A 16754-nucleotide genomic window follows, 5' to 3' on the forward strand; every position below is an offset into this window, starting at 1 on the left:
TCTACAAATAAAATGAATGTGCCATGATTTTAATCCCCATTTTGTAGATATTTATGGAGGGGTTGTTTTGGACATTAAAATGAAGCAGAAATAAATTTTTGTGAATGTGTAACATGAACACCTTAAGTTATGTGAATGTCATCTTTATTTGTGCATTTTAAAGGTTTTTCATATCTAACCAAGCTTACCTACAGATAATTGGTACTGATATGCATCCCTGCCAGTCATATAAAGATATATAAATGGCCACAACCTATCCTCCTCACTCACCAATTGTGGTTCCCTGTTAAGAGGAATGAGGGCTGTAAATAGGTGACCTACAGTCTTCCAGAATTTATCAACATTTACATATAATACATATATAAATAAGCTGATATATATTTTTAGATATGGGGAGGTTTTTAAAATGGGCAGTGGTTTAAACAAAAAGATGTTTGTTCTGATTTGCTTTGTTTTTCACTTAGTGCATGACTTATACACATTTTCTTGTCAGACTGAGGCAAATTGATTACTTCATCAAGGTTCTGACTGAGTACACTCTTATAGTGCATTAACACACTTTTCTATTTGCCAGTTTTCTTGCCTGTCTCTCCTATTAAACTATAGTCTTTAATCTCTAGTTCTTAGGACCTGTCTGACCAATTTTCACAAACATCGGATACCTTAGGAAGGAAGGGGGATGGGGGGAGGCAAGGGGATGGGAGAAGAGAAACAAGGAACAAAGTATGGATGAAAGGAGGAAGGAAGGAAAACATATGGCAAAGCCATTTCCCTAAATACCAGAAGTAAATGACAGGTAACTTTCAAAAATTATGACAACCAGATAGGGCAGTGGTTCTCAAACTTTAGTTTACGTAAGACTCAGCAGGAAAGCCTATTATAAAGCATATTCCCACATCCTCCCCACAAAGATTCTGATTCATATATCTTGGACGGGGATAAGACAACTCCCTTTTTATCAAACTCCTTGGGTGGTTATAATGTGAGTACTTTGAAAGGCACCCTTCTGGGTCTGGCTACTTCATGCTTGAGGTATGCCCACACTCGAATTTCTGGAAAATCTTTCTTTGTAGGCTTACTTGTTAGCAAAGATGACCAGTAAGGCTCCATGACAATACTGTATATCCAAAAAAACACTGGTGTCATGTAGCAGACTTAGCTAGCTTCTGGTAATTGATGCTACGTATAATACTACTATCAAATGGGCAGGTTTAGTGCCACTAAAAATGTTTTATGATTGTAGCATAACAAAGGATTGCATGTATATAAATGTGAATATTCTGCACATAATAAATTCAGTCTGTTATTGTTACTGTTCATATGTCAAGATCAAATCTTCTTGACATTTCATTGTTCTTAATTAATTGAAATTTAATTATGGATTATCCTATGCACACACACATATGTATGTACATATTTCTGATTATGTTGCTCTCAAATGAAAGATTCTTCCATGTTTTCTAAGAAAACCTAAAAAGTGGGAATACTGACAAAACCTTCCATCCAGTTCTCCACCTGGAAACACTGGTAAGGTCTTTGACTAGGTTAGTTGACTAAGTTAGGGTTTTAAGATCTATAAGATCTAGGGATATTCATTTGTGTATGTGGACCTATAAATTTTATCTCCCATTTCAGCATACCCCAATGAAAATAAGACTGAAAGTTCTGGTGTCTGATGGAAAAGTACTACAGGGAAAATCTTCATTTAATCTTTATGGAAACTTCTACAACTGCAGGCTCAATCAGGACCTCTGACATGTATTTATTTACTTATTTGTCTGTTTCTTTAATTACTATTTTAATTTTATACTTCCTTACCAAGTTCCCAAGTGATTTTAAAATATGGCTATATCTCAAATTTTTCCCTGAAAATCACATGGGGATCTTGATTCAGTGGATAGAGCCCTAAAATCTTCCTTCCAAAAACAAGCACATCACATGATCCTAACATGTCCAATCAATAGCCCTTTGAGAATCAATTGCTGTCTAGCATTTTGACTCCTCTCACTCCTCCTTGTAGGCAGCTGTTACACTGAAAAAAAGCCAACGTGGAACACCTTAGGTCAATTCTGCTCTTATGCAAGCTGTTACTGTTTTCAGCCTTTAAGTAAATTCTCAAATTTCAGTTTGGACCTGAGGGTCGGAATTAAAAGTGGAAGAACCTCACTTATATAAGGGAATTCTCCACAGGATCCTGTTCAGCTCACTAAACTCTACAAGGGCTCGGGATTGAAGCCCCGGTGACTGTAAAAGGTTACATTTCCCTTCTTGTACACACATTTTTCTTTTGGAATGTCTTAGGGAGAGATGGCTGTGGTAAGCCTGTGTTCCCTGGATCAAAGATCATATTAATATTGCCGACTAATTAATAATTAAAATAAGTGTATTCTATTGCTTCTTGACCCTTGTTATACTATTATATTGCTTTAAAACCTACAGAAACTTCATTTATTTAAACTTTATTACTCTAAAAGTTAAAGAATACATAGTCTGACAACAGCCTATTTATGACAATTACTAAAAATATTTAAGAACTTGCAAAACCATAAAATAATTGATCAGATAAAACACAAAGAATTTTTTTGTATCTTATACAACTGATTTGTTTGTAATGCCATAAGCATAGCGAAAGAGTACATTTCTGTTTGGAAATAAAAACATTTTCTGTTTGACAAAAAAGAAAAGATATCTTTACTAGGCAGACTATAAACAATGCACTCCCAAAGGGGTTTATAGTATGACAACAAAATAATATTGACACACTTCCCATCTAGAAAATATTTTTAAAGTACATTCTATCTTCATTTGATGTTAAGAATATGCTCACTGTGTTTATAACTTATTGCAATGAAAACATGACTCCTTGGAGCTTCTGTATAATTTTCAATAATAAAAATCGTTCTCTGTGCTTTAAAGCTTGAGATATAAACGGACACTAGAATGACTAAGGCAATTTTGAATGATTTAAAGAAGAAAAACCCAGTTGCTCCCAGAGAGACCACAGATTCAGAAAACTCCTGCCACGCACAGATATATCACACTATTTGGCTGGTGGTTTGAACATGAGAATCATCTTGGCTAGAAACAGCATGGTGAGCCAAACACAAAATTATGATCGTCATGGTGTAGTAACTTTTTTCTGGAGTGCTTCTAATTCGTGTTGTATTCCCCTTATTTTGCCCTGCCCTTCACTTCCTCATCCAGAAAATGTCTATGCTGGATTCTGATTCCATTCCCACAGAGTAATCTCTCCACTAGTAGAAAGCTCTCCCCTAAGGTGCCTTTGTGAACTGGTTGACTGGAATAGTCCATCCTGGAATATTTGAATTTCAAAAAATCATCAGTATACAAAAAAAGTCTGTCTCTAAGTGGGTTATTTTTCAGAGCCTGGAAGGTAACAAGAATGGGAGTTTTTCCTATGTACTAGTCTGTTCTTGAGAAAAAACTAGTGGGAAGACCTGTTTAGCTTTCAAGTCTTTAGATTATACCCTTTTAATTTCATTTTCTATGCAACAACCAAGAAGCCTACGAAGAAAGGTTACTTGAGAACATTCATGTAGGAGGGTTAAGGTAGTTTCTGTGTGTGAAGGGGTGTGTAGTGGGGAGATATGGCAAGGTCTGCTCAGAGTGTCCTTCATGTGAACATTCTACAATATTTAGACTTTCTGTTGTACTCTTACAATGACCTTTGCAGACAAGAGGGCCTTGCCAAAATCAAGGGACTGTGATGAGAACGGATAAATTGCTTCTCTTCTTCCAAGCAGTTGCAGGTCACCTTGTGAAGAAGGAAAGAGGCCAAGTAAAGTATCACTTCTGTGTGTCTTTTGTCAGCTTGCACATTTGGACAGCCACTACATTCAACTGCTGTATTCTATTTCTGTCCTAACTAACCTAGCAGGATGAATAATAACATGAGAAAAGAGGATACCATATATTCTTTCCTTGTATTAATTTCCATAATTGTCATAATAGTCAATTAATTTAGCCTAGTACTTAGAAGCTTTAGAAATGTGAACAAGCAGGAGTAAACAAAAGGATATAGTGTTATTTTTGAAGAAACAAACATAATGTTTTATGTGACAATCTACTAAATTGAAAAAATAGAACATAAAATTAAAAGATGAACATCTAGCAAATGTATCAGATATGTCAGTGGATTTCTAAAAGTGTATTATTCATTAAGACATCAATGGAGGGATTGTTGTTTCATTACTGATAAGAACTAATACCTGAAATTTCTGTGGGATAATTTTCTCTAAAACATATAAAGGACTTTCACTCTTAATGGACTTAAACTTCCTTACCTTACAGATCTTGCTATTGGGCAGAGAAAGTGAGCTTACTTTTCACTTAACTGCTGAACTAAGATGTGAGATATATGTATTTTATTCTTTCAATGGGAATCCATAAGAATAGGGAGAGGCATATATGGCTAGAATATTTCCAGAATTATAAAAGTATGCCATTTATAGAATTTGTCTTTCTTCCTATGGCTGGACAACATCAGCTCTGATTTTTTTTTCTTGTCATAACCCTGGCTCACTGAAAGATCCTATTCAATCTTTCTCAAAGGGAGCATCTAAGCCTTCTTCTCTCCTTTTAATTTCTCTATTTGTGTGTGTCTTTCTCTCTTTTTTTTTTTTTGATGAACTGACAATCCATACACCACAGCAGAATGATAGTAACTTATACTTCACATTCTCCTTAACAGATTTAATGAATTTGGATAGCTCTCTCATGTTCATGGGGATGCCATCCTTTTTATTTTGAGAAGTGATGACTGATGATCTGTGACTTCTTACTCTGTCTGTCCACCCCTAATGCCTGGGCTTTCAAATCAACAAAGTTTTCTGTTGGAATTTCATGTAGTGGGTAATTTGTCAACTGGCTTGAAGGCAATATGGAGCAACATGATCTATTTTTTTGTGTTAGCAATATCTATTGGCAATGTGGGGAGATGGACAGGATGCATGAAAAAGAGGCTAAAATCTTAGAGATCACTTGTGTGAGATGATGGGCCTTGAGGATGAAACCTAGAGAACTGCAGTGGGCATGGAGAGTTGGGGGAGACATTCAAGAGAAATTCCAGATGTATCTGGATAGGACTTGAAAAGTGACTGGATAGGGCCATACAGGAGCTGGTGTCTCAGAAGAACTGGGAACTCCTAGCTTGGGTGACAAGCTGATTGTAGTATTATTAATTGAAAGAAAGAAGCCGAGGTTTCAAACAGATGTATATACTTTACTACATTAATTTGATGCAACTGCAAAATAGTAGGAGTAGTTCTTCAGCCAGTACTTGGAAATACAGATGTAGAAATCAGAAGGGAAATATGTGTAAAAGCACAATTTCCATACTTTTCATACCTTTTCCTTGAGGCAGAGCTTTCATACATTTCTGTCTCCTCAACACCAAGCAAAATATCAGGCACTTAATAGGAACTCAGAAAGGATTTGGCAAATTGAAAACCAGCAAATGTCATATGGCTTAAAGATAGTGAATCCTAGTTACCCATTGAATTCCTAAGCAGTAAAGTGAAATTGATATCATTATTCAAATAGAGGCCAAATATTTTCTAGGGTTGTGGCATTAGAGATTCACATGTAGGATCAAGGGCTGTAGTCGCTGTTCTTGTAGGCCTCAATCATTTCTTGCACACTGTTGTCCCGTGACTCTCAAATTACTAAAGCAAAGTAACTCGCCAGGAGAACTGGCAAATTAACTCTACTATTCAAGCTCACCAGTTTCAATTCTGTGGCTCATTTTCTGTGTAAATTATGTATCTTTTCCTTAGAAGGAGAATATTTTGTTTGTTTGTTTAAATACAGTCATAAATAGCTTTAAACTGTCTTAATATAGGTACGGCTTTTTTCCAGGGATGGAATTTATTCGAGAAGTTCCTTGCACCTTTATTCTGGACAGAGAAAGGATAAAATTCTATCAAATACATGCGCTTTCAAATATATGTATTTAAATGCAATGAAGATACAGTACCCAAATCCAGCAGCCTTAAAAGATTTACTGTGCCAGGGAGAAAGCCATTACAAGAAATATGTATTGAGCACTTTTATACATTGTATGTGGATAGGCGTATGGGCTTGGGCCACAATGTTGAAGAAATATATTACAATCTGCCCTTCCTCCTATAAAGGTCAGGGGAAAATAAACAGGCAAAATTCTATATAGAATGATCAAAGCCACCACAGGGACTAGTAGGATGCAAGGAGGGGCTTCCGATCAGTGGTCACGCCTTTCCAGAGGAACTGTCTGTCTTAGCCTATGAAGCATCAATGAAATATCAGTGTGAATTAGACTGTTGATTTAAAAAAAAGGAGGAATGATTCAGGAAGAACAGCAAATGCCTGGAGGCTAGAAAGAACATGGTGAGTTTAAGGCAGTGCAAGTGGTTGAGTATGGCTGGCACAGAAAGTATGCAGGGTGACTGATGAGAGCTTAGGGTTAATTATGCCCATTATGTGGAAAGAAAAGATGTTAAAGGTCAGCCTACTAAGCAGTATAAGTAGGTCAATGAACAACGACATGAAAATCAGAGGGACCATGATACAGTGATATTTGTGGTGTCATTGTGACCCTTGCTATTAGTTGTTAATTAAAGAGATTTAGACAGGTACTTCCCTGGTGGCACAGTGGATAAGGATCCGCCTGCCAGTGTAGGGGCCAAGGGTTTGAGCCTTGATCCAGGAAGATCCCACATGCCGTGGAGCAACTAACCCAGTGAGCCACAACTACTGAGCCTGTGCTCTAGAGCCTGCAAGCCACAACTACTGAGCCCTCATGCCACAACTACTGAAGCCCGTGCGCCTAGAGCCCGTGCTCCGCAACAAGAGAAGCCACCACAACGAGAAGCACGCACACTGCAACAGAGTGGCCCGCGCGCAGCAATGAAGACCCTATGCAGCCAAAAATAAATAAATAAAAGAAATAAATTTTTAAAAAAGAGAGATTTAGACCAAAAAAATTATGTTTGAGCAACTGAAAGACAGTGAATTATTGATAATTTATCCATTTAATGCTTGTATTAGATGCCCAGAGTATAAATATATAAATTATTAATATTTTTAAAAAAATACTGCACTTCTAATAATGAAGATGAATGTTCTGGACTTTGTTAGAGACACTCCATGCATGAACTAATTCATCATCTAATTCATCATCTAGAATCTAAAATGTGCTTTCATATTTCTATTGCATAATTGTTTTTTGCTGTATAACTATGGTGATCGCATAAACTTTCATCCAAACTGGGACATTTTTGAGGGTGAAAGTTGTGTTATGAATAATTACACAAGGACAATAGGCATAAATATGAACTTACCTGGGCAAACCCAGGACTGGCTATGATTCTTATTCAAAATGTGTGTTTCATTTTAAAGTGTGCTTAAATGATTGCAATTATGTAAAATTTGGAATAGTGTTTTGAAATGGAACACCCTTTTCTCTTTTAATTAGATGTTTTAATCCTTTAATATTCTAAAGTTGGTGAACTACTCCATTTTGCCTTCCTAGTTTCACCTTCACATTTTTATGTGTCAGTATACTTAGTAAATAACTGGCAGAAATAGATAAAATGAAGATGATAAATTTCTAATTTGTGACACCAGCTGTTAAATGTGCATACAGCTTTTTAAAGCAGAATTCTTCTTCAAGGTCTAGAAGAGGATACTTCATTGTATTTTATTTTTTCTTAGCTTCCAAAACAGAAATTGGGATCAAGTCCGATTAAAAAGAATTATGGCCAATAAAAAATGAAGCATTATTAAAATAAGAAAAAGAGAAGAATTTGAAAGACTTACTGCAGAGAACTACCAGATTGTAGCACTTCAATGGATCCTTATACAAAGATACAATACTCAGCTAATATTCAAGCAAGTGGCACATTATTATTCTTACAGATTGATACCTTTGCTTATTATCCCCTTGACTGCACACAAAACACAATAATTTGAATCTAATAATGTTGGTAAAAACTTCCATTAATACTATAAAGTGTTATTAAAACAAAAAAAAATATCTGTGGCCTTTCCCAATTGATTTTTGTTTCTATAATTGATAGACTGAATTTCACTATACCTGGGTACACCAGGACAACTGACTTTGATAATAAAGAAAAATAATTGATTTCAGATTTCAAGTGGCGCAGTTTGGAAACAGTGCTTTGTCAAGTTTCTTAACTCCCCCAGAGTGTAGCACCACAGGGCTCCAGGTAGATCCACAGGAGACAATGGAAACACATTTTGGAGTTTTATATAGTCCAATGATAATTAAAATAAAACCGTGCAAGATCACTCTCTCGCGTGACTATTTTACATAAATGGTAAAAAGACCCTTTCTTTGTTGAATGACTCCCAAACCCCTACTGAATGAAATCCAAGGAAACTGCAGTCGACATAAGGCTCTCTCCAAGGTCTGGCTCTATACCTCATTTCCCTGTTAACTGCTCATAGCCTGGTACATCATGCTTCCAAGCTTTTGCTTCTGTTCTTCCTTATGGTCAAACATATTTCCTTTCATTCATTAGCCAAAGCCATCCAATACAACACTGAGCTTGGGATAATCCCCAGAAAATCTTCCCTGAGTCCCAGATTAATTTAAATGTCCTTAATCTGTGCTTTGTTAGAGCTTTTACATTGCCTTCCTGTTAGCAGTTGATGTGTTGTATTTGATTTATCAGCTTATGTGATTCTTCCCCCTTCTAGACTACCCATTCTTCAAGGACAAAGAAACACTAAATAAATACAGTATCTAGTGTGTATAACATAATCGGTGCTAACAAAATATGTCCTAACTTGAGCTAAAATTAAATGTATTGATGTATTATTGTTTGTAGTTGCACTGACAGATAAATAAGAAAACCATTTCTAAGGAACTGCATCTTGAAGTGAAATAAGTATGGCTTTAGCTTAGATAAACTTAAATTTGAATTTCAACTGCTGCTTATTAGTGATGTAACTCTGATTCAATCACTTGCCCTATCTGAATTTTAGTTTTGACATTTGTACCCATAAGCATAGAACTAAGTACTAAGGTTGTGGTTATAAAATATACATAAAACACCTTGTACAATGTACATGCTCAGTAAGCTTCTTTACCTTACTTCCTTTTCCTTTAACACTTTTAAATTAAAAAAAAATGCCATAGGGCTGCATATCTGTATCTATTTGTTGTATGTTTAGATATGAAAAAGTGAGACAATACACACTAGACATACTGTGTGTCCTTGCTTATTTCTGTCCTTTTACTTAAAACGCTTATCTCCTAGCCGCGATCTCTATTTGGTAAATTCATACTCTTCCTTCACTGCTCAGCTCAAATTTTACCTTCTCAGTAAAGTCTGTAAGAATTAATGGACAGATCATCTGGGTTTCCACAATACCTTTGTAATGATTTTATTACAATATATTATATATTATTAAATCAAAATTGTAATGCCAAACAGATTCCCTTCGCTTTGAAAAATTTTGTGGTTGAAGATCATTTTTCAAAATAAAGAAATAATAAAACATATACTAAAAATTTCTGGACAAGCAAGATCTTTTCTTTTTAGTTTTGAAAAAGCAATAACATTAAAAAACATAACACATTATTAAAATAAAAATATATATAAATCCAGGCACTTTTTAAATACATTCATTGGTTAAGCTTTTGTGGTCAAAAATTAAATCCACTTGGTAAAAGACAGACAGAAAACAAAACCTAAACTAAATGTTAGAAGATGTAACAAATTATAGTATGTAAAATTACATACATTTGACCAAGGCTTTTATTACATATAAAAATATCAGTATTTGAATAGCACTGTAATATAAAAAGTTATGTTAAAGAAAAGCAACATGATGTATTAGAACTGTTACACTTCATCTTTTTAAAGAAAAATTGGCTAATTGTAGTTCAAATTAATTTTAATTTTTATAGCTTAAAAGTCCCTACAGTAGCCTCTAGAGGATTCTTTGATAAACACAAGAACATTAGAATATTAGCTACATTTATAAACCCAAGAATGTTAAGCAATTAGTCAAATTTACCTTAATAACCAAATCAAACTTCTGGTGAAAGTCTCTATTTACTGGCTCCAGGAGACTAAGTTCTGCAGTCCTTGGATGCATATGAAAAAATCGTGGGTAATCCTCAGGAGTCCCTGAAAGACATTGACATTTCAGCACTTAATTGAGAACAATAAGTAATGTGTGTAATTGCTGTATCTATTTCCCTTCATTAACTGAGGAACAAAATCATAATTTTATTAGTAAATTAAGTTTCAAAATTATACAGTCTAGGGAAACCAGATGCAAATGTGGTACATCATTCATTAGTTTATGAGTAAGAGGGTGAAAATACTTGTTTGGATGATTTTCCAAGTATCTTTTATTAAGTGAGTGCTTTAATTAATATGAAACTTCATCACATAAAAGAGATATAAAGTGTATCGAGAACAAATTTTGAATTATAAAATTGTATTTTAGTGGTACATAAATCTTAATTATAATCTGCATGGTCTTTCACCATATCTTGTGACAATGACTAGTAATTTGTACCAAATATCAAGTTGCCTGGAAATTAAAATGAGAATATTCTGTTCTAGCTGGGCAAATATTTTTCTTAAGTATTCAGCTAAATATATCAATCATATGAAATAAAAATATTCAAATATTAAATAAAATATTTTGAATTACTCAGTGTCTAGATAGGATATTTCTTAAATGCAGCCATTTTAGTGAGTTGAAATTTCCTTGAATTGTATCATCTTCCTTTGTATACTACAACATTCTTTTTTCCAAAGTGAAGATGAAGTGGAAGTCAAATCATATAACTGTGGAATATATGCATTTAGCATAACAATAATGATAAGAATAAAGTAACATGGCTGCCAATTATTGAATCCTACACTGTACTAAATGCTTTATATAAATAATCATTGATAACTCTGTAAATCATTCCCATTTTACACAGGAGAACTTAGGAGATTTGCAATATTAAGTAATTTGTCCAAAGTCAAAGAGACAATGTCAGACAGAACTTGCATTCAAATCTAGGTTGACAGACACCAAACATATCAAAAAATGCGTTAATTGCTATTACTCTTTTGCTTCAACTATGAGACAAGAAAGAAAAATTTCCTAGGCATTATGTGAGGGGAGAAAATATATGCCAATAAAATAGACTTAAAAATCCAGAAATAGTCAAAATTGCATATGAAAATTGAGCTTATGATAAAGGAATCGTCTCAAAATAATAGGGGAAAATGGATTTTTGAATAGGAGCATTAACCTAATAGGAGAGACAGAAAGTGATAAAATTGTGTCTATTCTTCATACAATATACTAAACCCCAAATGGAGAAGATATTCATGCACAATAAGCAATAAAACAACACAAGAGCTAGTAATAGATGAAAACACGGATGAATTCTATTCTAATGTGAGAGTGGGCATAACTTTCCTACCTATGGCTCAAAATAAAGAAATAATAAGGAAAAAGAGTGATAAATTTAATGGCATTATAAATTTCATGGCAAAACACAATAAACAAAGTAAAACTGCAGGTGACAAAACAGAGAAACATTTATATTTACATCAGAGACAAAGGCTCATATCCCTAACATGTGTAGATTTGCAAATTAGAAAAGTAAAAGATCATCAATATATTTTTTTAAAAGTTTTGGGATAGAGAATGAGCAGATAGTTCACAGAAAGAGAAAGGCAGATGACCCTTGACCTCACACAAAGATATTCACTTTTATACATAAGAAGAAAGACTCTAATTAAAACCACACTGAGATTCTATTTCTTGCTCAGTTAGCAATGGTCCAAGGTGGATGCCAAAATCCATGAACTGAATTTTTGCTAACGATCCCACCATTTTTCTCACTATACTGGTTCAAATCTCCTTATTCCTCTAATACAACTCTGCATATATTTTCCAAATGATTCTTCCTTGTCTGTCATTCTCTCCATGGGTTTCACTTATATATTGTTAGCCTCTCATTCAGAGTCATGTCATTTCATTCTTCTACCACTGTGATAGCATCCTAAATCTTCTAACATCCCATTTACTTATAATCACTGAAATGAACTTTACTTGAAATAAATGCCACTTTACTCTCCCAGTTAGCTAGATACAATTTTTACTTATTGTTTAGTGTGGTGATCCCCAAAGTAGGACTGAGGAAAAAAAATCAAACCTCTTGAATTTATATGATATCAGTTGTAATATCTCCTCTTTCATTTATAATTTTATAAATTTGAGTCATCTTTCTTTTTAGTCTAGCTAAAGGTTTGTCAATTTTGTTCACATTTTCCAAAAAAACAGCTTTTAGTTTTATTCATCTTTTCTATTGATCTATTCTATTTCTCTTTCTTGTTTCTGTTTTATTTATTTCTGCTCTAATCATTATTTATTTCCTTTGCTAACTTTGGGCTTAATTTGTTTTCATTTTTCCAGTTCCTTTAGGTGTAGAGTTAGGTTGTTTATTTCTGATTTTATTTTTCTTAATGTAAGCATTTCTCACTGTAAACTTTCCTCTTAGAACTGCTTTTGCTGCATCACATAAGTTTTGGTGTGTTGTGTTTCCATTTTCATTATTATATAATTGGTGTACAGCATTATAGTTAAATATTTTTATACACTACAGAGTGATCACCACCACAAATCTAGTTACCATCCAGCACTATACCCTCTTCACCCATTTCGTCCACCCCTCAGCTTCATTCCCCTCCAGTAAACACTTCCCTCAGCCTCATTCCCCTCCAGTAAACACTCATCTGTTCTCTGTATCTATAAGTTTTCTTTTATTTGTTCATTGTTTTTTTTATATTCCACATATGAATGAAATCATACAATATCTGTCTTTCTCCACTTGATTTACTTCACTTAGCATAATACCCGCAAGGTCCATCCATATGGTCACAAATGGCAGGATTTCATTCTTTTTTATAGCCAAATACTATTCCATTGTGTGTGTACATACATATATGTATATATGTGTGTGTGTGTGTGTGTATACACACACACACACACATATATACAGTGGTGTATATATATATATTTTTTATATATATATTTATATATATACCACTTCTTTATCCATTCATCCATCACTGGACACTTAAGTTGTTTCCATATCTAGGCTATTAGATAAATAATGCTGCAGTGAACATAGGGACACATGTATCTTTCAAGTTAGTGTTTTTGTGTTATTTGCATAAATACTCAGAAGTGGAATAGTTGGGTCATATGATAGTTCTATATTTAAATTTTTGAGGACTCTCCATATTGTTCCAAAGTGGCTGCACCAATTTACAGTCCCACCAGCAGTGTGCAAGGATTCTCTTTTCTCCACATTATCTACAACATTTGTTATTTCTTGTCAATTTGATAATACTTATTCTAATAGGTATGAGTTGATATTTCATTGTGATATACATTTGCATTTACCTGTTGATTAGTAATGTTGAAAACTTTTTCATGTGACTGTTGGCCATCTGTATGTCTTCTTTAGAAAAATGTCTATTCAGATCCCCTGCTCATTTTTAAATCATGTTGTTTGTTTTTTATTTTGCTGTTGAGTTGTATGAGTTCTTTATATATTTTGGATATTAACCCCTTATAGAATATATGATTTGCAAATACCTTGCCTTTTCATTTTGATCATGATTTCCTTTACTATGCAGAAGCTTTTATGTTCCTCTCATTCTAGAGTTAGTAAATTGCTTTTTCTCTATTTTATTCCTAGTCAATATAGCTATAAGTTTGTCAGTTTTATTGCTTCTTTCAAATAATCAATTTTTAGTTTCATTGACTTTATCTATTATTTTTCTACTCTCCATTTCATTAATTTCCACTCTGGCCTTTATTATTTCTATCCTTATGCTTTATTTTAGTTTCCTTTTCCAGGGTTTTAGTGTGAACAATTACATTTCTGATTAAGAACTTTTCTTCTTTTTGGGGGCTTTCCTGGTGGCGCAGTGGTTGAGAGTCCACCTGCTGACGCAGGAGACGTGGGTTCGTGTCCCGGTGTGGGAAGATCCTACATGGCCGCTGAGCCTGCGCATCCGGAGCCTGTGCTCCGCAATGGGAGAGGCCACAGCAGAGAGGGACCCGCGTACCGCGCAAAAAAAAAAAAAAAAAAGAATTTTTCTTCTTTTTTAATATTGGCATGTACAACTATACATCTCCTTCTGTCACTTAAGCTGCATCCCATAAGTAAGTTTTGGTATAATGTATTTTCATTTTTATTTATCTCAAAGTATTTTTCTAATTTCCTTTGTAATTTCTTATTTGAGCCATTTGTTATTTAGTAGTTGTTGGTTAATTTGTGAGTCTGCAAAATTTCCTTTGTTATTCACCTCTAATTTCATTCCTTTGTGGTCAGAGGACACAGTTTGTATGATTTCAATCATTTTCAGTTTAATGAGACCTGTTTTACAACCTAGCAAATGGTCTATACTAGAGAATATTCTTGAGAAGAATGTATATGCTATTGTTTTGGGATTGAGCGTTATATTGATGTCTATAGGATCTTGTTGGTTTATAATGTTGTTCATTTCTTCTTTTGCCTTGCTGATCTTCTGTCTAGTTTTTAATCCATTATTGAAAGTATAGTATTGAAGTATTTAACTACTGTGCTTGAATTGTCTATTACCCCCTTCAAGTCTGCCAGTTTTTGCTTCACTTCTGGGCTCTATTGTTAGATGCATATAGGCTTATAATTGTTATACCTTCTTGATGGATTGACCCTTTTATCAGTATAAGATGTCCATCTTTGTCTCAAGTGAAAAATTTTATTTTACAGTCTATTTTATCTAACATTAGTAGTGCTACTTCAGCTCACTTTTAGTTATTATTCACATAAACTACCTTTTTACATCCTTTTATGCTCCAACTAGTTATGTCTTTAATCTAAAATATGTTTCTTATAGATAGCATGTAGTTAGATCATTTTCTTTTTCTCTTTTTTATGTATTGTGCCAATCTGAATCTTTTAATTGGAACATTGAATTCATTTACATTGATTGTGATTACTAAAAAGATGGTATTTACTTCTGCCACTTTCCTGTCTTCTATATATCTTATGTCCTTTTTGTTCCTCTATTGTTCCATTACTGCCTTATTTTTCATGTGTACTGTTTAAATTCCTTTGGTTTGTGCTTTACTATAAATCTTCAAATTATGTAAACAATTAAATTGTTAAACTATTCTCCTAGTGGCTATCCTGGGAATTAAGATTGATGTCTTAATTTATGGCAATCTAATTTGGACTAATAGCAACTTAACTTCAATAGTATATAAAAATTTTACTCCTGTATAACTCTATTTTACCTTTGCTCTTTGCTGTTATTATCACAAGTTACATGTTTCTACTTTGTCCATCAATATACATGTATAATTATTGATTTATGATATTTTCTTTAAATCAAATAAGAGAAAGAAGAATTACTAACATGTGTGTGTATATATATATATATATATATATAAATGTATTTTATACTTAACTATGTAGTTATTTTTACCAGTGTTCTTTATTTCTTCATGTAGAACTGAGCTACTTTATATTGTGCTTTCATTTCAGTCTTAGGTCTCTACCCTTCAGTATTTCTTGTAGCAAAGGTGTGTTACTGATAAATTCCCAGATTATCTGGGAATATCTTAATTTCTCATTTATTTTTGAAGGATATATTTGCTGTATTTAGAACTATTAATGAACTTTTTTTTTTCTTTCAGTTCTCTGAACATGTCATACTAATGTACTCCAGTATCCATGCTTCCTGATGAGAAGTCAGGTTATAATTTTATTGAGAATCAATTTCTATTATGAAGTCACCTGAAGTCACCTCTTTTTTGTTACTTTTGAGTTATTTTTTGTCTGTGTCATCTGACAGTTTGATTGGGATGTGTCAAACCGTGGATTTATTGTAGGTCTATCCTTTTGGGGAGTTCAATTAGCTTCTTGGAGGTATAGATTGTTTACCTCAAATTCAGTTTTTGATCATTACTTATTCCTATATTCTTTTTTTTTTTTTTTTTTTTTTTTTTTTTTTTTTTTTTTTTTGCGTTATGCGGGCCTCTCACTGTTGTGGCCTCTACCGCTGCGGAGCCCAGGCTCTGGACACGCAGGCCCAGCGGCCCTGGCCCACAGGCCCAGCCGCTCTGCGGCATGTGGGATCCTCCCGGACCGGGGCACGAACCCGTGTCCCCTGCATCGGCAGGCGGGCTCTCAACCACTGCGCCACCAGGGAAGCCCTATTCCTATATTCTTTCTGCCCCTTTCTGTTCTCTCCTTCTGGGACTCCTGTTATGCATAAATTGGTCTACAGAATGGTATTTTTTAGGTCTCTGAAGCTCTCTTTGCATTTCTTCATTCTTTTTCTCTTTCATCTTCTCAGACTTGGTAATTCAACTGACCTCTCTTCAAGTTTGCTGATTCTTTCTTCTTCCTGCTTCAATCTTCATTGAGCCCTGCTAGTGAATTTTTAATTTCAGTTGTTATACTTTTCAACTCCAAAATGTGTTTCCTTTTTATAATTTCCATCTTTTTGTTGATATTCTCTATTAAAATGACATAGAATCGGCTCAGGCGACTGTGGGTAATCAATAGCAGTGGCAGTAATTCCCCCATTGATAATAATGATGGTAGGACCAGTGAAGGGGTTGGCAATAGTCCCTGGATAACCTTTTTACACACATCAGCATCCACATCCTCAAGTCTAGTAAACCGACTATCAACAATGTGTAAAAGT

At 34.1% G+C, this 16754-nt stretch overlaps 1 protein-coding gene across 5 annotated transcripts in view; it reads right to left on the reverse strand.

Moving 5' to 3' along the window:
- Nucleotides 1-16754, reverse strand: part of PCDH15 (protocadherin related 15) — a 1516422-nt gene that overhangs the window by 316980 nt on the left and 1182688 nt on the right. For all 5 annotated transcript variants that reach the window (XM_067025124.1, XM_067025121.1, XM_067025122.1 and 2 more), the window contains one exon: nt 10045-10157. In XM_067025124.1, coding sequence (XP_066881225.1) covers nt 10045-10157 — 113 coding nt within the window. The remainder of the gene's footprint in view (nt 1-10044; nt 10158-16754) is intronic.

This window comes from Kogia breviceps, chromosome 2 (genome assembly GCF_026419965.1).
Source record: "Kogia breviceps isolate mKogBre1 chromosome 2, mKogBre1 haplotype 1, whole genome shotgun sequence".
Taxonomy (NCBI): domain Eukaryota; kingdom Metazoa; phylum Chordata; class Mammalia; order Artiodactyla; family Physeteridae; genus Kogia; species Kogia breviceps.